Here is a 26,539-nt window from a genome sequence, read left to right on the forward strand (position 1 = left end):
TACAATCGGCTTTAATTACTCTGTGAATCAAACTCTGATCAACTCAGAGCGAATCAAACTCTGACAATCTAAGAGTGTACATGATTTTGACAATCTTGACTAAAAGTTAATATCATGACTCAGACAATCCCAGAGTGAATTGAACTCTGATGGTGACGTACAATATAACAGTTGCGGTTTTGTTCGTAAACAACCTGTAAAGCATACTTCATTAAGTAGGGCATGTATTGGTAACTTAGAATATTGTCAAACATGCTGCATATGTTGATGTGATACCATGACCATACGTGTTAGAGATATGATGGGCATGACTTGCATATAAAAAGACTATTTTGCATAATGATTTATATTTACAAATTAGGGGATCTATCATCAATGATATCTCAGAATTCCATCAAACGTTGTGTAGCATTAATGATAACATTACTCATGTGCATTATAGATATGATTGACGTAACTTCAAATCACGTGACTAGTTTGCAGCTAACTAATTAGGAGATAAATTATCAATGGTAACTCAGAACTTAATCAAACCGTGTGGACATGCCGTTGATACCACGCCATGTATGTATCAATCAATCAATCAATCAATCAATCAATCAGTGAATTTATAAAGCGCCAGTTTCCACTACGATGTAGAGTTCAGAGGCGCTGTACAGTTAGAATGCTCTGGAGAATAACTCTTGGTTTTTTGTCGCATTTCCAATGGCAGTGCATCCCATAGACGGGGTGCAGCACGTGATCACGGATGTCATATCGATATTACGGAAATGATTAACAGAATTAATTATGCTCTTTTTCTCAGCATTTCATTTAAACACTTCTTTAAAGTGCCATTTCACATATATTTCTGCAATAGAAAGGTGGTCTATAAATATATATTAAATGTATTTGCAAAATCATCTTCTTTTTTATAACAGACAGTTTCGGGTTTTGTCGAGAAAGGGCGATGTCTGCTTGCCTTCACACTTTAATGTATATGCAACAATAAAGACTTGTGTTTTGTTCTTACGCAGTTTACACAATGTAGTCGTTTTGTAATACTCATCTTTATTAAACCTATTTGTTTTGCATTACAGCAATAGCCATGGATGTGAAAAAAAACCTCTGTCACGACTTTCCATTGCTCCCAAACTGGCCTACCAATATTAAAAATATTAAAACATACTTCTTTTTGGCAGGATAGGAACACATAACAATAGTGGTTGTTAGGAATTTTGAATAGATGCAGGCGCTTGAATAAGGTTTAATTAGGCGAAACTATCACCTTTGTATGAAAGCCAGTAAAGGACATTTTGTAAAATAAAAAATAAAAAATTATCTTGTGAGCACAACATAATATCTTGTAAGTCGTGCGCACAAGATATTATGTTGTGCTCACAAGATTATTTTTTATTTTTTATTTTACAAAATGTCCCTTACTGGCTTTCATACTTTTGCTTTAGTGGGAATTTTGAAAAAGAAATATACACAGCAACTACTGCAACTCAAAAAGCAATAGCTTATCCCAGATGCTTTTAACCAAGAAAAATGTACTTATAAGTTGTGGGTATAGTTGAAATAAAGCATTCTTCCATAGGCTCAGCCTGGCACATCATAGCTTATAAGTTTGGTTATAACGCCAGAATAAGGCCATTTAGAACCTATATTTAGTAATAAGCAGGTTTTGTTCAAATACGCTGTCGCATGATCTATCAAGCATGTAATAATCAACATAAATTGCTTTTGATCACTTTACTATAGGTAATATCTCGATCACAATTCATCAAAATGTATCAAAAAAAGTGTAATGCAATTAATACAATCGTTCTTCATGTTTGTCCTTCACAAACCTTTTGGTCCTAAACTATCACATATACATTGTACACAAATGACAGCTGTAAGCACATACACCTGCATCGTACGATAAATTGCCTTCCATTTATACATAGTTAGACATGTATTTATGAGTAGCAAATCGTTTAATTCATCGTCTCATGTCATTATTCCATTCCTATTATATCTCCGTGGAAATGAGAAACGTTGGTTGGGGTCGTAGACGGAAGTACGTAACGTGGGTTCGTGGGTTGGGGTCGTAAACGTATGTAACTAATACAACTACAAACGAAAAGAGGAGCAACCAGGGAAGATTAAACTCACAAGACTCATTCAGTGATGAATCCATAGTATGTGTAAGTATGAAAGTGATATGACAAAATCTTCGATAATCAAGGTAACTGTTATTTATTTTCATCGTCGTTATCTCTTGTTTCACCAGTATCCCGTTATCATCTGTGAGATCTGTATGTATTTGAGGTGAACGTTATATCATTACCTAAGCAAAGCGCCTCGAGGTAACTACAATCTGTATACCAGATAAGAGTAAATGTGCTCCTGCTAGAATTTTCCCCAAAACACATGTTTTAGCTGCAAGACCCAAACACTGAATGACGCTTGATTCTCTAAGACAACTGTAGGCTGTCAAAACCAAAGAAACCGCTTGGCTTTGATATTCAAATTTGTAAATTAAAGTTATAAAATCGTCATCATTAAGTATTTAATTGATTCCATTACTAAATTTAAGATGATTTATTGTATTTGTATGTTACATATCCATTCTAGACAGTATAGAGTAGTAACTCTGTGCCATTACATGGTTAGGAGGAAAGCCATGGACACGTTCATAATTTGTATTAGAATGTAATTAGAAAAATACATTTCTATGTCTTTATGGCGCCAATGCAATAGGTAAACCGTTACACACAACAACTAACGACAACAGTGTGAGTTTGTCAGTCAAATGGGGAATAAACTCAGTCTGATGAATATATTGATGAAAGCAACAAAATAAACTCTAATAGACAGGGAGAATATGGTCACTACAAATATTATAGTGTTATAGAGTCATATTACAGTATCAGTAGTCTGTCTGTCTGTCTGTCTGTCTGTCTGTCTGTCTGAGAGAAAATGAGTTCCCAGGCTTCTATTACTGAGAATTGGTATGAATGAAACATGCTTGTACACAAATTGTCAGGTGTTGAGGAATGTATAGGCGGAAATATTCGTTTAAACTTTACCTTAGATCATACTTAACGTGATGTCTACAGGGAGTACTGCAGATTTCAATACCATGAGTAATGATTGCTGACTGGAATATGTATGAGCTGGGATGTAAAGATTTGATCAGCCGTCTCTGACGTGAAATTAAATAATAACATTGCAACGAGGGCAGACGTAAAAAGGAGTGAAAATTAAAGTGAGCATCCTAGTATGGACTGTGCACTGTTTGATTACATCTATTCTTTAGGTTTTAGTTAACATCTATTCAGCATTGACTCAAGTACTGGGTGTTAGTTTTTGTCAATGTTATAATTTAGTTAAATGCATGTTCAGACCTGTCACTTTTTAGCATTAGCTACAAACAGATACAGTCAATCAGTAATTAGGTATTGTAGATTTGTATGAAATTTGCCTTAAAAGTGATGTCCATACATGGTTTGAATATTGATTAACTTAATGTGGACAAACGTTTGAGGATTCACGAAGTTATTTTTTCATTAGTTTATGTCTGTTCAGATCTAAGGAATACGAACTAAGGAAATAATAATGGTAATTCTTATAATATTAATAATAAAACTGCATTGGAAACACAAATTAATAATTAAATTAAATACTATACAAATCAGTAATGAGAAAGCAGATTATGCCATACAACTCTTTATCAATGTAGTCTCTGGTGTCCATTTTGTGTTTTCGAGTGTGGCGACAACGGCGTCTTTTCCAGACTCATTTCGAAAGCTAAAGTCGGTATTTAAGCTTACGCCACATTTCATCCTTTCTCCAGACTGAGTTGGTATTGGCATTTGTGTCCTATTGCTGACGATTCATTTGGAGATCCGGACTCTTTAACCTAATTTGCATATATTCTAAAAGTAGTTCGTAGATGTTATAATAGATATGAAAGAGACAAACAATGTTGTGACATGGAAATGCTATTCCCTCTATCTAATCGCCAAGTTTGATTTATTAGCGGTAAGCTTATCATATGTACACTGTACTCCTACTGCCTGTCAAGGCATCCCTGTTTTCAAGACTGAGTTGTATGACTACAGTGACACGGAACTAGATTAGTTTGTGTGTACGACAACTTAGATAATTACCAACGTTATCGAGGCGTGACATGGTCCCACGCACAATACAAATTGAATCGTTTGAGCTCTGTACTCAAAAGTTCGACAAATTTACTTTGTTGATCACCTTCGATAAGTCATAAGGATTTACATATAGTGACGTTTAAAGCGTTTCAATGCTCACCAAACTTTGCTGTGATATTTTTGAATGACTTCATGTAATCTATTGGTGCAAGGATAGTAATGAGCACTGTATCCTCGTTCTAATCACTGCTAGATCAGTTGATTATATTGTGTATAAAACAAGAGAATTACAAAAATGTTAAAAACAGATTATAAGTGTTACAGTATAAACAGTGTTCATATAGTAGCGATATTCTGACTTTTATCTTTGATATTGTATTTGGTTGATAGCTTTTTTTCAGATAACGATGTAACTGCAAATTGCTGTGTAGAACTGCTAAATGTAAACATACAGCTAATGAATGGTTGCGTAGAACTAATAAAGGGTTTGGTAGAATTATTGATGTGTAGTGGGACTATTAAAAACTGAAAGCTTCCAGATGTGTACTTAAAGAACTAAATGGTTGGGTAGAACCTAAATGTATTCGCAGAATTACCAAATATATATGTAGAACTACTAATTATATGCGTAGAACCATCAAATACATACACAGATCTATTAATGTATAAGTAGAATTACTATTGCATTCATAGAACTATAAAATATACACGTTTCACTACGATATATGTAGAACTGGTATATGTATACGTAGAACTCGTACATGTATATTTTTTATTTTATTTTATTCATTCATCATCCAACAGGCTTAGCCCAATAACAGGACGAGACCTGGTACATGTATACGTAGAACTGGTAAATGTATATGTAGAACTACCAAATGTATACGTAGAACTATCAAATACATGGGCAGAACTATAAAATGTATTCACAGAATGTACATGTGTAGAACTACCAAATGTATTCACAGAATGTATATGTGTAGAACTACCAGCTGTATACGTAGACTTATACTAACTCTACGCAGAACTACCAAATGTATTCACAGAATGTGTATGTGTAGAACTACCAAATATATACGCAGAACTACCAAATGTATTCACAGAATGTATATAACTGTGTAGAACTACCAAATGTATTCACAGAATGTATATGTGTAGAACTACCAAATGTATTCACAGAATAACCAAATATATACACAGAACTACAAATTATATAGAACCGGCAAAATGTACTTAGAGCTACCAATGTCTACGTAGATCCACCAAATGTATTCGTAGAACTACCGATATAATAATAAATAAATAATAATAATGATGATGATGATGATGATGATGATGATGATGATGATGATGATGATGATGATGATGATGATGATGATAATTATTATTATTATTATAATGATAATAATAATGAAGGAGACTTATAGAGCTCCAAATCTCTGCAAGCAGAGCTCGAGGCGCAGCTCGAATACGTAGAACTACCAAATGTATTCGAAGAACTACTAAGTGGCTTCCTGGTACTACTGGGTCATTTTTCACGTAGTAGTACTGTAATTATTTTTACAAGTCTAATAATTTCCTTTGTACCTGGGGTTACAAATCAATCATGGCAATTTGCGAAAGCACGTCACATTTGACCTAAACACCAATGTCACAAACTGTCACCATGAATTCAATTAATCTATTGTAGCATAGGAACTACTGAGTTGTGTAATAATACATAATATCAACCAGAGTAATAATTGCATTCAATTTACAGAAAGTGTTCAATCAAATTAATCGATTAGTGTCAGGATTAGAAATAACATTATACAATGGTGTATTAATAGTTCATTCTATAGTGTGAAAAACAATTTAACACTGAATATGAACCTACTAAATCCTTGAATTTAGGAAGCCAATGGCAGCTAACTGTATGGACCTATAAACCTTCAGTAACTCACATAATAGGGTTTAATTCACGTCAATTACATGTACTTACGACACACCGAACCGAAAAACGATCTTATTATGTGACGACATAGGGATGCTTTAAGTAAAAATTGAACCTTCACACTTCATTGGTTCCGATTCCTTCAATGAATAAAAGGAAAACGCGCATGTTCCTATATAATACTAGTACGATAGGGACAAACCAAAGCTACTATATATACAGGGCGCTTAGCGTAATGTTATTAGAATTGTAAAACCGGTTGGCGCTATTAGTTTGCTGATAATTGGTGAATAAGACTAAATTTGCTGAAAACATAATGGCGTTTGATATGTCACAGCACCATTGAAATTTAACGATAACGTCAACACAAATAATGAATTATACATAAAATCACTAAATGGTAATATAGCAACTTGGTGTTATACTTGTTGATATTATCGAGTTAACTGAAACAGAATAGCACACTTTTCTAGTGAGACAAATAAACAAAAGTGACTAACAATAAATTGTACATGCGAACTAACACCACCCGCAGAAACTGTATATGTGTGGAGTGGCGTAACTCCTAAAACCATAAATGCGATGTACATGTGGTTTGGTGTACATAAGACAACTTCTTATCTAATCGTTACGGATAAAACAGCCCGAGAGCAATCGTGGTGATTGCCTTTAGGTAAATGTTAGTATTTCTATTGGTCTATAGTCATTTCTGGCTAGATTCCAATTCGCATAGTATTAACGCAACCGTAGTTAAACAGCAAGACTTCGGCCATATTAATCCATAGATATGTAAACAGTGTACGAATAAAAATGGTCTGCTTGAGATTGATCGAGATAATGGTTTGATTAAGTTTTCAATTGGAACGCGATTGACGTTGGTTTATTTGAACTAGAAAGACGTTTCTTTACGGTATACTTACAGCTACCATAGTATTCATTAACTCTCATAGGACAAAGTGTTCTTATGTATAACGCCATTAACAAATTAGACACAGTCACGGGCGCCTGTTGTATAAAGACCTACTGAGAAGTAGGGCTAAGTCTGCAGTGTCTACTCTACATCAATATATACACTGAACATTATGAATGCACATTCGTTTGAAAACAATGGTTATTAATATACAAACGCTTTCCTAAGGAGGCATTTTACGCTTATCTATTAAATGTTGGCATATGTTGTGCACGTGACACTGAACAGGTTGGACTTCGTTTCTTGATGATGCTTCGCAACCTGACATCGAAACCTGACATGTATATCACTAACATTATCATGGGTTTTCACTTCTGATTTCTTAAGAAAGGTCAGAGTAATAAGAATTCACACGACATTCCTAGAAGTCTCATAATGTTTTCATTTAACACCTTTTCACATTATCATTCTGATGTGGGTCGCTACTAAGACAGATCGAAAGCTCAATGCCATATATATAAATAAAACATAAACTTTGAACAGCTTGTATGCTATATAACCTGTATAAGTAATTTACCAAGCTCTCAGCTGATGAACACATCTGTCATCTTTTCACACAGTATATTTTCTTTTACATTGATATAAACTACTTACGTATTATAACTCGGTCATCCACTCCATGTAATGAGCGCATTACACTCCCACATTTCCATCTTGAACCTGTCAACAAACAAGGTCAAAAAAGTTCCGTAAAGTTGAAATTGTGGTGTTTCAATATTCGCACATTCAAATGAGCAAAATAAGTTAACACAGTTGGTTGAAGTAGTCAAAGTGACACTGGATATTATTATGGGGCAAAATGCATAAAGGTAAAACCAAATTTACACTGTAGTAGCTCTAGTTTATAGTGCATTAAAATGTATGTATTGAAGCAAGACACTATCATATTACACTTTATCCAAAGGAACAAATGAGATGTGAATACAATCGAATATCTGAAGAAATGCTGTTTTCACTAAAAGTCTCTTTAATGGTATTGATTTGTTTTGCAATGCCAGAAAATGACTTTCCTTATTTCCTGTCTCTGAGGATTACAAATATACTAGTATAGAATAGTGTGAACACAGTATGACGTCAAATTATTTTTTCATTTCTTTGCAATCAATACATCGTGTAAATTTACACAATTGTATGATCGACAACTACAGGAAAACTAGCCACGATTGTTACAACCTTTCTCACCTTACATAATCCTAAAAATGTGATAAATGGTTCAACCATAAAGTTCATTGATCAAATAGTAGAACTTGTCACATAACTATGACAATTTCTTACAAAGCCATCACAAATGAATGAACATGATCAGTAAACATGACTTGTTATAGTGTCACAGTTTGTCTGTCTTGGCTAAGTCAGTACACACAATGTACTATCACACAGTTTGTCTGTCTTGGCTAAGTCAGTACACACAATGTACTATCACAGTTTGTCTGTCTTGGCTAAGTCAGTACACACAATGTACTATCACACAGTTTGTCTGTCTTGGCTAAGTCAGTACACACAATGTACTATCACGGGTTGTCTGTCTTGGCTAAGTCAGTACACACAATGTACTATCACAGTTTGTCTGTCTTGGCTAAGTCAGTACACACAATGTACTATCACAGTTTGTCTGTCTTGGCTAAGTCAGTACACACAATGTACTATCACAGTTTGTCTGTCTTGACTAAGTCAGTACACACAATGTACTATCACAGTTTGTCTGTCTTGGCTAAGTCAGTACACACAATGTACTATCATAGTTACCTAGGATCGGAGTCTAGTATCTATTATAGCAAATCCAAGTCGACAAACCATGACACAGGCAGCTGAGCAAACGTGAAAAACGGTTTGATAACTGAATGAAGTGAGAGTGTGGTGTCTTTCAAAACCATGACACGGGCAGCTGAGAAAACGTGAAAAACGGTTTGATAACTGAATGAAGTGAGATTGTGGTGTCTTTCAAAACCATGACACGGGCAGCTGAGAAAACGTGAAAACGGTTTGATAACTGAATGAAGTGAGAGTGTGGTGTCAAATTTACTGACTGTGATATTATGTCAGCGAACCATTTTATGCTAACTCTACTCTACTCTTATGTTTGGTTGAATTGTATCGTTGAATCATCCATCAAATAGCGATTTGAGAGCGGTTATAATTAATGTGTGTATGCCACATGGTCTTGGTCATCTTTGCCACACCACTGAATCAATATCATACGTGTTTATGGTATCCAATAATTGGGGGCTTTGACACTTGACCTGAGGTCATGGGCAGTATCAATCTTATGGTGCAAGCAGAAATGTTAGATATGATAAATATATGATGGGAACCTTCTGTTTGAAAACACTTAGCCCCTTTACGAAATAAGCTATAATCGTATATATAAGAATTGTAACGATGGTTACGGTAATAGGTCATGAAATGTCAAAATGTATCCACTGTTAAGTACCATCGATCCATAGATGGATAGGTTTGTTACATTATTTGTTACTGCCTAACAATTACCTACACTGGAATACCATATCGCTAGTTCCATGACTTGAACGATTACTTCGATTCCAAATTTAACATGTAAGGGCTTTTTGCTAATTAGTCGATCCGAAGGACCACCTTGTAGATCTGGTTATGTCATCAGTGACTTTCTTCGGGCATTCTTTATGGTGATAACTCAGTGCAATCAAAACACGAGACTGACATATCATGATAGAGTGACTAAAACAAACATTAATCATAACCATGCTATCTGAGGGTAATCGATAGATTAGCGAATGCGTCAGTGATGGGATTTGCATTGGTTATTTTTTATAACATTTGCTTCATAGTGGCATGCTTAATGTCTGTGTATACACTATAAGACCATGCTTTCCTTTCATGTGCAGTAATGTGTGCACCGATTTCAATAACTTTCTATCAGCAACTCGGCCAACATTTTGAAAGCCATCGTTTTCATCTACGCACCTCTATTATATGACTTTAATTAGACGACTGATTCGTCTATATGGACAAACAACTACACAACGATTTCTAGCGATCCTTGGATTATTTTTTCTTAATCTTCTTGTGTTTGATTATCAAAGGATCAGTCTGATTTTGTATCAAAATATTTACAAGACTATGTCGTATCAAGATCAATATCATTTGATGTCATTTGATATATCAAAGCAAACAAAGGAAAATACAATCAGCACTCAGTCCGGTTATATCTTAATTCGAGCTTTGTAAAAGCTTGTCAAGTTTTAAAGTCGAAATTTTATAATTCATTGATAATAAAAGAATAAAAGAAGAAAGGTTATTATTACTGATATGCAAAATATACTCTTTAATATGTACCTATTCAGATTTGACAGAAACTAGGCACTGTCCTACGAAAACATTATTCCTAAACCAGGTATCGTTAAATTTCACTTAATATTTTTTTCTCGTGTAAGAAAAGACAATAACAATTCTTACCACTCAATATGCAAATAAAGCTATTTTATATTCACTAATATACCCTAAACCCTTCTCATTCTGGCATCAACAAGCTAATGATTTTCGGAAATACCAGCAAGTATTCTTATTGAAATTGATTCATTAATATGTAAGGAAATAGAAGGGAGCTAATATTTTGATTTTAATTTCAATGAAATCAATGCATGATAATTAAGATATAAGATTTACCGAAGCAAATTTACAATGGGAATATATTGTAATATCTGCGTAACTAATATTCATATGCATGTATAAACAAACATGTTATTAACTTGTAGTCTTGGAGGGCTCTTTAATTGTTTCCAACATTCTCTATCTTAAAGTGGAACAAGTTGAGTTTGTAAGCATATTACCCAAGTAAAAATACTAACATAAAACCACATTCCAGTATATTGTCAATGTTGATGTATGTCTTCTATAACATTACAATTGTCTTCTGTGATAAATTATGTAATCGGATCGTTTATGGGTTGTGTCTTGATACAAAGTTTGAGATCAGTCAATTGCGAGCCCAAATACGTAGAAACTCTTGCTTGTGAGCTTTTAAGGTAAGAATCTGAGTTCACATCTGGTTGGCATTATATTATGAAATACTTTCTTTCTTCTCTCTAAATAATGCAGAGTACAGAAAGCCATTTAAGGCTTACACGTTTGACGTCATCATCTATCAAAGACATTACCATATTTGAAGAGAAGCGATTATTAGTGAAGTCTTGATAACAACATAATAGCTAGCACGGTTAAATTTATTGTGACACAGATGAGAAGATTGCCAGACGAGCAAAGATAACGAGTGGAAAGCGATAGTTACAAGTGCGCCGTGAGACATACCTTACAATCTAATGATTAATCTGCCTAAAAATATGTTATGTACAGTACAGTAATTTGACTATAAAAATTCTTACTTTGCCCTTCCAAATATCGACAATCCCTGAACGGTTAACGTTATCAACCATATATCACTTTTTTATGTAATACGCGAGTTGTTCAGGTGGCGGAAACAATTGTCAAATTTAACCACAAATTTCAGGATGACGATGTGGAATTGTTTGTAGGCGTAAATACAGTCACCTGTCAAGCTGTTATCTTCCTTGACCCTCATTCAAGATTTGAAAAGAGTAGCATTAATTATGCATAGTGCCTTAGATACAAATACATATAAATCATGGCTTATATTGTTAGTCAGACATAGTGAATCATATTTATATGAGAGCTTTGTTCCACATTTCAAAGGATATGCAATTTGATATTGTTGATATGTCTCATTAGATTCAATATATATTTTTTATTTTATCGTTGTCATTTAAGCTTAGGTTTATTTCTATTCTCTTTAAGAATGCGCATTGTGTTTGCTTGCATAGATACTTGGAACAAATTCACAGAATAATGAAAACATATTATCTTTTATTAACTTACAGCATTTCAACTATATAGTTTTACACCCTAAAACACAGATTCGCCAGTCAAACAACACTCGGAAGACACCCCTAACCCCCCCCCCCCACCACCACCACCACACACACACACACATACACATACACATACACATACACATACACATACACACATACACTACCGTAAATGAAGATACGTTTGAGCTTTACCACAGTCATGGGTTAATCTCGGAGATTTTAGTGCTAGACACTTGTACCACACTCCTGTGTAGTAGCTTCTACCAAATGCACAATATAACCTGAATTTTTTTGGCCTTAGATGTTTAGCATTGACAGTCACAAGGATAAAAAGAGCACAGTGACTACTCTTTTGCCCAATATCATGAATTACTTAGCGTATGTATGAAATCATATACTATTACGTAGAGGCATAATTGTTGACCTAGAAGGTCATGGTAAAATCTAACGATTACCATTTTAAGTCTAATGTATTATTAGTATATAAAGGATGAAACTACTTGTATCACAATGATGTTGCCTCAATTCAATAAACTTTCACATTGGCAAATGTTGTCTACTTACATTCAATCAAGATCAGTGAGAGTAATTCATCCATAATTCTTAGACGCGACTTTACCATGATACTTTACGTGATTAGCCATGGTTTTCCAGTTTGGATGGAAGTGATAATAGAGGACAATCTATGCGGGTTTACTCACTGTATATAATTAGTAAGACATACCATTGACATTTTGACTTGGTTTGCTAGTTATTTTAGGGGATGGGTGAGAATCTTAATTAGCATTAATTTGATAAAATCCATTCTAATCACGTTTTACACTTGGCGTCAATTTACGTGGAATATAATGTTGATCCGTTTATCATTCTCCAGGCTTATGTCTAAATTTAGCTTTTCCATTTATTTGTATAATCTCAATGTTTAGCATCGCTTAGTTCATGTTGAACGGTTAATTGCCTTGCCTTGATACTTATTTTTTTTCTTCATTTTTTTGTTAAATCGTCAAATAAGTCATTCAATGTACTGTATGCAATCAGTATTGCACCTGGAGACTGTGCATATACTTTACTTTTATCATTCCAACAAGTGACAAATGAGGACACAGACTCGACATAAAACGCATATCGATTTATTTGTACAAATGCCAAGAATGACTACAGGGCTTTTGACTACTGGAACTTTCAAACTGTCAAGTATTTCAAGTATATATTATGGGTACTCGATATAAAAGCAAGCTAGCAAGATGCACTTTTTTCTGAAGACTATGTATTAAGAGTTTTCTTCAAAACCAGATACAAGTCGAGTGGCTCTCATAAGGTTTAAAAGACGATCACACATTGTTTGACCTTGGAAATCACCATAGATACATTTGTGTGTATATGTATGACTGTATGTATGTATGTATGTATGTATGTATGTATGTATGTATGTATGTATGTATGTATGTACGTACGTGTGTACGTACGTTTGTTTGCTTGTTTGTTTGTTGTGTGTGTGTGTGTGTGTGTGTGTGTGTGTGTGTGTGTGTGTGTGTGTGTGTGTGTGTGTTATATGTATGAAAATTGCTAAATTAATGGTAATTAGTCTGACTGGCTAGGAAAAACATCACCTAAAGATAATTAATGTTGTTTGATGAAAAGGCATGTCGTCAGCTTCAATTCATTAACTAACACAGTTATCGAGATACGCGATAATTGTGAGAAAATAAATGTATGCACAGTATACCACTCTCTCCTCAAAGGTAATTAAATAGAGTCGCAGCATAAAAGAAATAGCTTGTTTTATGAAAACCTTATACTGACTGCGTGAAAATGCAAAGATATATACACGTAAATTGCCAAAATTTAAAATCAACAAAAGTATGCTAAATGAGACAAAATTGCACACACCATTTTTACTATACAGTGAAAAGCGATTTGGTGACACAATAAGCAGGCCTATTGCGGGGGTCGCTTTTTAATTGTCGGTAAAAATTCACATATGACGTGTATGAATATTCCTAAACTTATGGTAATTAGTCTAATTAGTATGCACAAAACTCAATGAAATACAAGTCAGATAGAATGCCTGTAGTATGTTTCTGTAAACACAAAAACTTGCTTAATATGACAGTTTCTAGTTCACTTTCTAATCACATTTAACCCTTTTATCGACTATCCTATAAATGTGAGCATGGATAATATGACTGGCAATTGTACAGGTTGTCTGCAAGTAAAATATAATTATAACCACGTTTGCCATGTATTTGACACTTGCGCAGTTCCCTCAAATGAATAAACGGTGCATAATACTTTTTTTTCACAAATGATTGTCGACCCAAGTTTTATTGAACACATACGGTTACACTAATGTCCTTAAAGAAATATTGTCATCTGTATTTTATCAAGACCTGATTACCTTTATTTGTACAAAAGCATCATAATGTCCGTTTATGTCTACCATAATATCTATTGATCCGAGCATATTATGTTCGTTCCGTTAGGAAATCTAATGTACAAGAAAACTAATGGTGCTTGAAAAGGCGAAGGTCGTTCTGATAGTTGCCCAAAATAGCATGAGTTCATATACTTGCAGACAGATGGAAAACCTATGCATTACTATAGATACCAATGACTTGGTTGGTTTATATAATTAATATATATATATATATATATATATATATATATATATATATATATATATATATATATATATATATATATATATATATATATATATATATATATATATATATATATATAACTTATAATTTTATGATATAATTATGATTTCGCAAATAGTTCAGAATAACCTTGCCAACATCCCCTTTCAGTCGTTATTTCTGACGTACATAAAGGTATTACAGGCTACTAATTACTTATATAAGAACAAATGAATGCCAACTCGTGTTATGTGATAATATCACATTAAGTATTTCGGGAAAACTAGATATCCCCGAAGACTTATACACATGAAAATGCAGATAAATAACATTTCACGCATGTGCAGACTACAGTTATGACGTTTGCTTTAATATCTTCTAAGAGTAGATATTCATTGATCGACGAGTGTCAAGCCCTTTCCTATTATATTGTACATTATAGCTTAATACATATCAGAACTGTGATCAAACTTGAATCATGTACGTGTAACCTAGTTACCTCATTTTGTGTATAGACATTGAAATGAAACAGTCAGTGCTATGTGTGTTGTCTTGTCTTTAGTACAGAGTTCGTTGATCCCTGTTCTAAATCTAAGGTTACTGTCTGAGAAAAGCAACTAGAGTAACGTCTAACGAGGCGTAGAGGTGTCGACTTGAAAAAGTTGGAAGGGAATGTTTCATTGTTCAACGTTACAGGAGTAAGCGTAAGGTGTAATAAAACTAAAACCAATACCTTTCTATATGCCACTCCAACACCCTGGTTTATGAATAGTGTGTTTACAATAACACCTAAATATCACCTTTGCTTAAAACACAAAGCAGTTGACACTAGCTTTAGTGTAACTCTCACATTAGTGTACCTTAGTGAGTGGTTTTACGACAAAAAAGGAGAAAAGCTTTCCGAAAGAAGTATTTTAATAGGTATAAAGCATGTTTGCCTATCTGTTCATGATCTACCATTATGTCCCACCTCTATGGTGCATTAGCAAAGATCACATGGACTGATATACAGTCATTCACGTATCTGATGTAACCTTGTTGGAGACATACACAAGTCTTAAACTATGCTCTTAAAACATGCTCCCGAGGGTTCCTAAAGCGAATCTCAAACTTTTGCCTATTACAAAATGTTGGGTTTCATCAAGTGCAATTGCACAGCCTTGACTAAATATTGTAACTGCCCCAAGATCCTTCTACACATGTTAGGATTCATCTTCAGTAATGTTACACTATTTGCTAGTCATGGTAGATATCACTCATCAATAATAATGGGCGGATCCAACAAAAGAAAACTTGTTATGCTTGGCATCGAATCATCAAATGGTGGTTTGGTGTGCGTTGTACGCACATTTGAAAACCTTTCCCATACTCCGACAGACTCTCTGAGACACGTCTCTATTATCTACTCATTATGTCAAATTCATTCATTTTGAAAAACTTTGGGTTGTTTTGCTTGTATTTAATCCGGGTAGAGACATATACATTGCAGAGAAAACCGTATATGGTAGAGGGTCACCGGTGAATATGATGTGTGACATACACGATAAAGCCATCTTCACGGTAGCAAAGCTGATTGCATACTCGGTGGATCATCAGTGCATAGACAATCCACTGAACATTTCTACCAGTAGATAAAGCAAATATGATGTTGAACTTGCAAGTATCACAGCAAACTCGATGTTCATGCTTTTTTGTGTGAATAGTCATGTTATCTCACAGATAATGCAAGCAGAACAGCAGTGCTTTTAGGATAAAGTTCTATGCACTGCATTCAACACAGTCCAAATCAAGATAACTATTTTGAGTAAAATGGAAGAAGCCGACAAACAAGAGGTAATCGATCGCGATGCTTTGAGATATCTATACACCAAAAGTAAGAATGGCAGGATATTTATACACCCAAAGTAAGAATGGCAGGATATCTATACACCCAAAGTAAGAATGGCAGGATATTTATACACCCAAAGTAAGAATGGCAGGATACCTATACACCCAAAGTAAGAATGGCAGGATATCTATACACTCAAAGTAAGAATGGCAGGATATCTATACACCCAAAGTAAGAATGGCAGGATATCTATACACCCAAAGTAAGAATGGCAGGATATCTATACACCCAAACTAAGAATGGCAGGATATCTATACACTCAAAGTAAGAATGGCAGGATATCTATACACTCAAAGTAAGAATGGCAGGATATCTATACACTCAAAGTAAGAATGGCAGGATATCTATACACTCAAAGTAAGAATGGCAGGATATTTATACACTCAAAGTAAGAATGGCAGGATATCTATACACTCAAAGTAAGAATGGCAGGATATCTATACACTCAAAGTAAGAATGGCAGGATATCTATACACTCAAAGTAAGAATGGCAGGATATCTATACACCCAAAGTAAGAATAGCAGGATACCTATACACCCAAAGTAAGAATGGCAGGATATCTATACACCCAAAGTAAGAATAGCAGGATATTTATACACCCAAAGTAAGAATGGCAGGATATCTATACACTCAAAGTAAGAATGGCAGGATATCTATACACTCAAAGTAAGAATGGCAGGATATCTATACACCCAAAGTAAGAATGGCAGGATATCTATATACTGAAAGTAAGAATGGCAGGATATCTATACACCCAAAGTAAGAATGGCAGGATATCTATACACCCAAAGTAAGAATGACAGGATATCTATACACTCAAAGTAAGAATGGCAGGATATCTATACACTCAAAGTAAGAATGGCAGGATATCTATACACCCAAAGTAAGAATAGCAGGATACCTATACACCCAAAGTAAGAATGGCAGGATACCTATACACCCAAAGTAAGAATGGCAGGATATCTATACACTCAAAGTAAGAATGGCAGGATATCTATACACCCAAAGTAAGAATGGCAGGATATCTATACACCCAAAGTAAGAATGGCAGGATATCTATACACCCAAACTAAGAATGGCAGGATATCTATACACTCAAAGTAAGAATGGCAGGATATCTATACACTCAAAGTAAGAATGGCAGGATTATATCTATATACTCAAAGTAAGAATGGCAGGATATTTATACACTCAAAGTAAGAATGGCAGGATATCTATACACTCAAAGTAAGAATGGCAGGATATCTATACACTCAAAGTAAGAATGGCAGGATATCTATACACTCAAAGTAAGAATGGCAGGATATCTATACACCCAAAGTAAGAATAGCAGGATACCTATACACCCAAAGTAAGAATGGCAGGATATCTATACACCCAAAGTAAGAATAGCAGGATATTTATACACCCAAAGTAAGAATGGCAGGATATCTATACACTCAAAGTAAGAATGGCAGGATATCTATACACTCAAAGTAAGAATGGCAGGATATCTATACACCCAAAGTAAGAATGGCAGGATATCTATATACTGAAAGTAAGAATGGCAGGATATCTATACACCCAAAGTAAGAATGGCAGGATATCTATACACCCAAAGTAAGAATGACAGGATATCTATACACTCAAAGTAAGAATGGCAGGATATCTATACACTCAAAGTAAGAATGGCAGGATATCTATACACCCAAAGTAAGAATAGCAGGATACCTATACACCCAAAGTAAGAATGGCAGGATACCTATACACCCAAAGTAAGAATGGCAGGATATCTATACACTCAAAGTAAGAATGGCAGGATATCTATACACCCAAAGTAAGAATGGCAGGATATCTATACACCCAAAGTAAGAATGGCAGGATATCTATACACCCAAACTAAGAATGGCAGGATATCTATACACTCAAAGTAAGAATGGCAGGATATCTATACACTCAAAGTAAGAATGGCAGGATTATATCTATACACTCAAAGTAAGAATGGCAGGATATTTATACACTCAAAGTAAGAATGGCAGGATATCTATACACTCAAAGTAAGAATGGCAGGATATCTATACACTCAAAGTAAGAATGGCAGGATATCTATACACTCAAAGTAAGAATGGCAGGATATCTATACACCCAAAGTAAGAATAGCAGGATACCTATACACCCAAAGTAAGAATGGCAGGATATCTATACACCCAAAGTAAGAATAGCAGGATATTTATACACCCAAAGTAAGAATGGCAGGATATCTATACACTCAAAGTAAGAATGGCAGGATATCTATACACTCAAAGTAAGAATGGCAGGATATCTATACACCCAAAGTAAGAATGGCAGGATATCTATATACTGAAAGTAAGAATGGCAGGATATCTATACACCCAAAGTAAGAATGGCAGGATATCTATACACCCAAAGTAAGAATGACAGGATATCTATACACTCAAAGTAAGAATGGCAGGATATCTATACACTCAAAGTAAGAATGGCAGGATATCTATACACTCAAAGTAAGAATGGCAGGATATCTATACACTCAAAGTAAGAATGGCAGGATATTTATACACTCAAGTAAGAATGGCAGGATATCTATACACCCAAATTAAGAATGGCAGGATATTTCTGTAAACAAACAATGCCTGTCAGGATATCTAGGTGTACAAAGTAAAAGGTGGTATGGTTTGTCAGCCTTTCGGTTCATTTATTGATTTTTTGAGAGGAAAACGTTACTGTTAAAATTTTGTTAGACATTACGGTTGACGACCACTATTTGGATAAGGGAGACATTTCCGCGCTTTCGAATGTCAGTGCAGCTTTAACGGCAGTATTAATCAATACTACTGCTATAGAATTTATGAAGCATTTTAATGAAAGAATTGCATACTGGGCAATTCAAATGCATATTTCAAAATGCTAATAACTGAGATTTCTTTTTCCTTTTATTTTGCAGTAAACACGATTAACGACCATTACATGCAAATGCTCTTTATCTACATTGGTGAACAATGTATGTAAGTAATAACCAGGAGAGGTAAATTGGTAATGGAACTAATAATGAACGCTACTGTGACAGGATGTACCGACAGCACACAAACGTTTCTCAACACGCCACTTTCTTTCAGTCGTTCAGAATGAAAGTGAAATGTTCTAGTTGCGTTTGTGTACTTTTCAAAGTTAACAATAGGGCGTTTATTTACATTATCGAAACTTTGACACACACTCTTAACGGCTCCTTTGATACCGGTAATTCACAACAATCAACTTGGAGAATGGAATAAGAGACTGTTGTATTTCAGCCCTTTATATACATGACAACGACTATTCACTAACAAATAAGAATTTATGTACAGGTATTCAAAAACTACCCTAAACAACAGCGTGAACTGAAACCGTTACTATGGAAACGCATTTCAATTCGCCCGGTGCCTATGATTGGTAGTTGTCAATAAAACTGTAACTATACATATAACGTATAGCTAACATGTAAAATCAGAATGCTTTGACAACATGAAGACATTGTATAGATATACAGGGAAACATCGTGCATGTGAGACTACGAGGCAATATAGAGTGTGTATGGCAAGATAGAATCCCAAGGGTAATATAGAGTATATAAGGCAATACCAAGTCTGCAAGGTAATATAGTATCTGCATGGCAATATAGAATGTGTAGGGCAATGTATAGTCCACACAAGGCAATATATATGTAATATTTAGGGCAATTTTATACCAATTAACATACAGTCCAGAGGGCTTTCTGTAGTCTGTAGGGCAATTCAGACTGTAGGACACTATTGGGTAGAGCGACTGGCAGTTCGCTCTGCAAAATAGAATCTGCAGGGCAAGAGATTTCTAAGAGCATTGATAGTCTGCAAGACAAAATAGAATCTACAGGACAAAAAAATCTGAAAGGCAACTAACTGACAGTTAATGTTTCAAAATGGAGCGACTGAATTACACTGTCTGAGACGTAATGCCATCTATCAGTCTTGCAACAAGAAGAGGTAGCCTTTCTTAAGGAAAACTTTTGTGAAAGGACAAACGGTAAACCAAAATGACGAAAGCTTGCGTTGGCTTTGGTGTGTTTCATTACTTTGAAATCATGATTTAAGTCAGAAATCTCGCGAGACTAACGCGTGTTCAGTGACTTTATATCTGGAATCTCGTGAGACTTGCACGAGTTTATTATGTTCCAGATTTACATGTACTCAATGACATTGCATGTGCAGGCTTGGAAATTTTGTATGTGTTTGATAACTTTTTAAACACCCATTTTGCAAATTTAAGTCTGGAGATTCGTCACATCTACATTGAGTAAAGATTTTGTCTAATTTTTAAAGTACCAGTTATCTTATTTATATTTGGTGAATGCTTTAAGAAATAGAATTTCTTGTAACTTGAATGATATTAGATATATTCATCGCAGAGAAAGGAATTTTAATAACCACCCTAGGTATTACAACCCCGGCCTTCACGTATTGTTTATTCACCGGATGAATAACACACTGGTATAATATTACATAGTCTTATAAAAACGGTCTTGTTGGACAATGGTAAATCTAGTGCTGACAATTGTAGTCTAAATATATGACAAACACTCTGTGCCTAAAACCGTAACTGTAATTATTGCATGGGTATGGTCGTCTTTCAAATTCAACAACACTATAAAATGACAAACAGACGGTGACAATGTCCATGTGGTATCATACTCTAGATTTAGTGATTACTCGGACAAATTGTGAATTGAATGACGTAAACTCGGATAACTTCAAAAGTAAGGTAACGGGAATATAAAAGCCATTACATTTAACTACATACTTGTCGATTGTTTTCTTTTCTAGAAAATCGATTAAAATAAAAGTAGTTTTGTCTTTTTAACGACTAAGTAATCGTTTTTTGATATTTACATATAAAAGCGCCAAGTGGAATGTTACAGTGTCACTCTCAAATCTATACCTTCAACTAATGATATTTTGCGTATAACGTTAGCAGGTATTGATGGTATGGTGTCGCTAAAACTTATCGGTAACGTACCATAAAATGAATGTTAATAAAAAGGGCATCACGCAGCGCCAATAAAAATTAAATTTATATAAAGTATTGGATTGATGTTTCATACCTGTGTATGAGGCTGCGTTCAGTTGATAGTCCGTGTCGGCACAAGTTTGGAATAATCCTATGTGACCATTGACGAGAATCTCATTTTTAAGCATGCCATCGTTATTGATAACATTGGTTTGTCCGTAAGAAGTATTACCCAAGGCATCCGTAACTGGTGATACAGTTGAGGAGACCGGTGGACTAACTGGTGTGGCTATGCCCACCAGCCAGTATGACGTACCTACGGCCACTGCAGACACAACACACGCCGACACGCATAATACAACCGCTACTGCTGGCAGATGCTGTAAATGCTTGGCACTTAGCATCGCTTTAGTGAAAACAACCAACTATTTCTCTCAGTAAGCATGGTTTTGCACAGACGGGTATTGGAGTCAATTTGCAATATCTAAGAGTTGGTAACAGTCAGAGACACATTGTTGGTAATTCGTTGAGAATCCATCTTTGGGTTGTCACTGTAGGTGAAATGAATGAACCGGTAAGGTTTGAACATGAAGTATACTGATCACTCAATACACAAATGATCGCCACGTGACGTAATGGTTATTAGGTCTGTACGATACAGATATATTATTCATGACACGTATTTCGATAAGGAAGGGCCAAAGCTTCTGTCGCTGTTATACTGCCATTCTATAGGTTGATTCGTCACGGTTCATGAATATTTGAAATTGACGTATATATATCCATAAACATAATGCTCCAACGTTGTCAAGGTAACGCGTCGTGTAAGGATCTTTACACACAAAAAAGTTTCTTTTATATGGCATTCGACCGAACTGCGTTAGTATTTACAGTACCTTGGGAAAGGTTCAATTAATACTCATCAATTAAAAAGGGCGTGTTGGAGGGCATGGAAAATACTGTCCTTCCACTCTTCTTCTGCCTCACAAATAGCGCCCTCTTTTGGATATTTCGTATGTTAGCTAATTTGACACAATTTACCGTGAAATGACATTTTTTTCGTCAAGAAATCCATACTTCTCATCGTTAAATACGTCACCGTTGAAAGCTAAACAGCAAATGACATATTTCTTTCATCTGACAGAAAAACACTTTGCCTTACGAACTAGCTAACGCAGTGCGGAAATTGCCGTTAGTCAGCGTTTCATTATAATTTTGTGTTGCTAAAAGCTTGGATTTTCATTAGTACGTCCTTGGTTTAAAACATCTGAACTCTAATAGAGACTTACATCAACTACATGTTCTAGAGGCTAGGCCAATGATTGTTAAAGTCTCATAGAGACTTGAACTACATGTTCTAAGCCAATGATTGTAAAGGTCTCATAGAGACTTGAACTACATATTCTAAGCCAATTACTGTAAACAAAGGTAAAGGTTAATCTATAGCTTTCAAGTTATTATTCAAATTACGTTTAACAACGGAAACACAATTGATACGTTTTTATTTCTAATGGCCCCTATGCCATTTTGAAGCCAAGGACAAGTCGTATAGAAGCAATTTACAGTCAAAGCGCAGTGTGATTAAATGGCCATTGACATGTTCACTACTTGAAGAAGTAATTCAACTTGACCTTTAAAAAACCCAATGCCAATTGAAAAATATGAGGCATTCATGTTAAATGACTGACAGTTAGTGTGGCTTTTGGTGACGATTGTTTTTAAAAGAGTTGAAGTGATAGAGGGAGAATTGTGAAGAAAAATACACATCATCGTTTTGATATTTTTTTCAGAAACAACGACAATGACAACGACATCTGCTGACTGCGCAAAGTTGGCTTCCCAAATGAATTAAGATTCGAAAATTAAATGCTAGGGCTCTGGTGATCGCCTTCAACATCATCGGTCCTTGACAAGCTATCATCTATCCACCCTTACATGCATACATACATACATACATACATACATACATACATACATACATACATGCATGCATGCATGCATGCATGCATACATACATACATACATACATACATACATACATACATACATACATATACACACAGACATGCATGCATACATACATACATACATACATACATACATACATACATACATACATACATACATACATACATACATACATACATACATACATACATACATGATGGTCTTATTTGATTGGTTGATTACACTATGACCTCACACATGTAATTCGTTGTGTATTCTGTTGACTATTCTTCTTAGGAGGGTACATATTTAAAAAAAAAAATGTCTTATAGTTTTAATGACATTTACTGCACCATTTCATTCTTTACTATCATTTTCATCAAAAAATACATTATAGAAAGTTGAAATATCAACGGTCGTCACGGTGACGTATAAATTGGTTGAACTGTGAATGTGTACATAATAGTCACTTTGTATTTGATTATACACAGACATGCCATGTTATTACACTTAACGTTTCACAGTGCAATATAAAACACAATTAACCACGTAATGTACCAGTTATTATAACTGGTAATATTGATTTGTGATGACCGTCTCTCCGATTTTGCCAAGCTATTGCGTACGACCATTAGCACTATACATGTAGTTATGTAGCGACTATAATCATTAAAGGCCCAGTTCGGATTAAGAATGACATTTAGGTGTCTGGCAGAAGTATAGATTCTGAAAACAATTAGTCCAGAACAAAACAATCGTCATATGTATTCCCTATGGCTCCACTGGCAAGATAATACTTACATGTAAATGCACGAACTCTATGATTATCTAGGCTGTACCCTCAATAATGTTTTCCAAGGTGTTTGTGAAAACACATTACAAAAAATGAATGCATTCCAGAGTTGAAACACTGTATAATCATTCACATACAAATGCGATGGCTGAGATCTGCTAATGGTATCCATAACATCAGATTACTTGCCACACCTAGTACCTATACATCTAAGAGAAAAGGGGGTTGGTGTGGGAGAGGATGAAGATGTCATTTTTGTCGCTATATCACCTTGCTTTACTATAGGGATGCTGAAGATGAGAATGCCAAAGTGCAACTTCAGAACACCAGCCGCTAGAGCCAGTTAAAGTCATAGTTGACACCCAGTGTTCCCACCTCACGCCATACTTACTACCCAGTGTTCCCACATCAAGCCATGTACTTAGCACCCGGTGTTCCCACATCACATCATACTTAGCACCCAGTGTTCCCTTATGAAGCCATACATAGCACCCAGTGTTCCCTCAGCAAGCCTTCCTTAGCACCCAGCGTCCCCTCAGCAAGCCTTCCTTAGCACCCAGTGTTCCCTCAGCAAGCCTTCCTTAGCACCCAGTGTTCCCTCAGCAAGCCTTACTTTGCACCCAGTGTTCCCTCATAAAGCCACACATAGCACCCAGTGTTCCCACAGCAAGCCATACATAGCACCCAGTGTTCCCACAGCAAGCCTTCCTTAGCACCCAGTGTTCCCTCAGCAAACCATTCTTAGCACCCAGTGTTCCCACAGCAAGCCTTCCTTAGCACCCAGCGTTCCCTCAGCAAGCCTTCCTTAGCACCCAGTTTTTCCTCAGCAAGCCTTACTTAGCACCCAGTGTTCCCTCAGCAAGCCTTCCTTAGCACCCAGTGTTCCCTCATGAAGCCACACATAGCACTCAGTGTTCCCACAGCAAGCCTTACTTAGCAACCTAACCATGGTCCAATGTGTATCAAACACCCAGTATTCCTTTACTCCACCGTACCATATGTTTCAGGTCGACTTAATAGGTTGTCGTATATTTGAATTAAAAATCTTTATAAAAGATTTAAATTGTGAGCCAAGATTGAAATATTAATAATAGGCAGACAAACTAGATCAACAAGGCAGTGTCGGCAACGGAAACGTGAATTGTAGGAATGTCATCTTATGCAAGTGAAGAAATGGCAAGAAAATTGACATAAAAATAAATTTTACGTAGAAATGTAAATATGATCACAACAGCTGGAATGTTGAAATTACAAGAAGATATTGTGCATCATTTTACCCCTTTCGGGTACGTCGTACGAAAACTAGAAGGAGATATACTCCACAGGAAATATTATTAAAGTTTGATATTGCCACAGGCTGTAGAAATTCTATAAATAGGTTAGAAAATAAATTGTTAAATTCATATTTTTGTATCGTACTATAGTGCAAAATGTAAAGGCAGTGTTGGATGGAAACATATGTCGTATTCTGTTATTGATTCCTTGCTTGTTTTATAGTAGTGCACGATGTATATTATTTTGAAATCTAATACCTAGTCGAATGAGATGAATCGGTTCTTTAAAGCACACATTAAATTGCTATATTTTGTTAGCCTAGGGCATATGTCAATTTGTGTAGAGAGTGTAACTGCTTCGACATGGTATGTCAATACATGGTAAGTGTACCACACGCTTGTTCTCTGTGCATCAACCTAGCATTCCAATAGAGAAATCAATATTGTGCTCTAATCAAGCCATTGTCTCTTTTCTTGAATATTATCGGTTGGTACAAATGTAATTTGCTATAAAGTGCTCTCTGTACGCCTCTTAAAGTAGATTTTCTTAAAGATACGTTCGAAGATATTATGTGTTGATAAAGCTGGTGTGAATCACTATAATATCTATGAAATTTCACTTTGTTTATTGACCTATCAAAAGCAGGCTTGTTAGCAGGGGCGGTATTTCCATTGCATCACATGTGACGTGTGATAGAATGAAAGCAATAAACGTACTGCAAGGATAAAGCTTACTTCATGCATAATTTAATCAATACAGCTGAATGAATGGACTAATGGTGTTTTCTTTACAGAAGGCTTTCAGTACGACTAGTTTAGAACCTAGTATTTATTCGAACATATATGTTCCCGTTAAGATGAAGACTCATATGTGCATATTACAATTTAATTACAATTTTGCACTAGTACTACATATAACTACTTGAATGAAGGTTTGTTTTCACTTCAAACCTACAGGCACAATAATTAGACAATTAGCATTACCCCCCCCCCCACCACACACACACACACACACACACACACACACACACACACACACACACACACACACACACACACCATATTCATCAAAACGTT

The 26,539-nt window shown here is 35.3% G+C and overlaps 1 protein-coding gene across 1 annotated transcript in view; it reads right to left on the minus strand.

Moving 5' to 3' along the window:
* The window catches only part of LOC144434809 (uncharacterized), a 37,548-nt gene extending 15,696 nt beyond the window's left edge, over window positions 1-21,852 (minus strand). Inside the window, exons 1-2 of the mRNA XM_078123313.1 lie at window positions 21,543-21,852; window positions 7,631-7,696 (exon numbers count right to left, since the gene is read on the minus strand). Of these exons, the coding sequence (XP_077979439.1) occupies window positions 7,631-7,696; window positions 21,543-21,852 (376 nt within the window). The remainder of the gene's footprint in view (window positions 1-7,630; window positions 7,697-21,542) is intronic.
* Between the last annotated feature and the right edge of the window lie 4,687 nt (window positions 21,853-26,539).

Source organism: Glandiceps talaboti, chromosome 5 (genome assembly GCF_964340395.1).
Source record: "Glandiceps talaboti chromosome 5, keGlaTala1.1, whole genome shotgun sequence".
NCBI lineage: Eukaryota > Metazoa > Hemichordata > Enteropneusta > Spengelidae > Glandiceps > Glandiceps talaboti.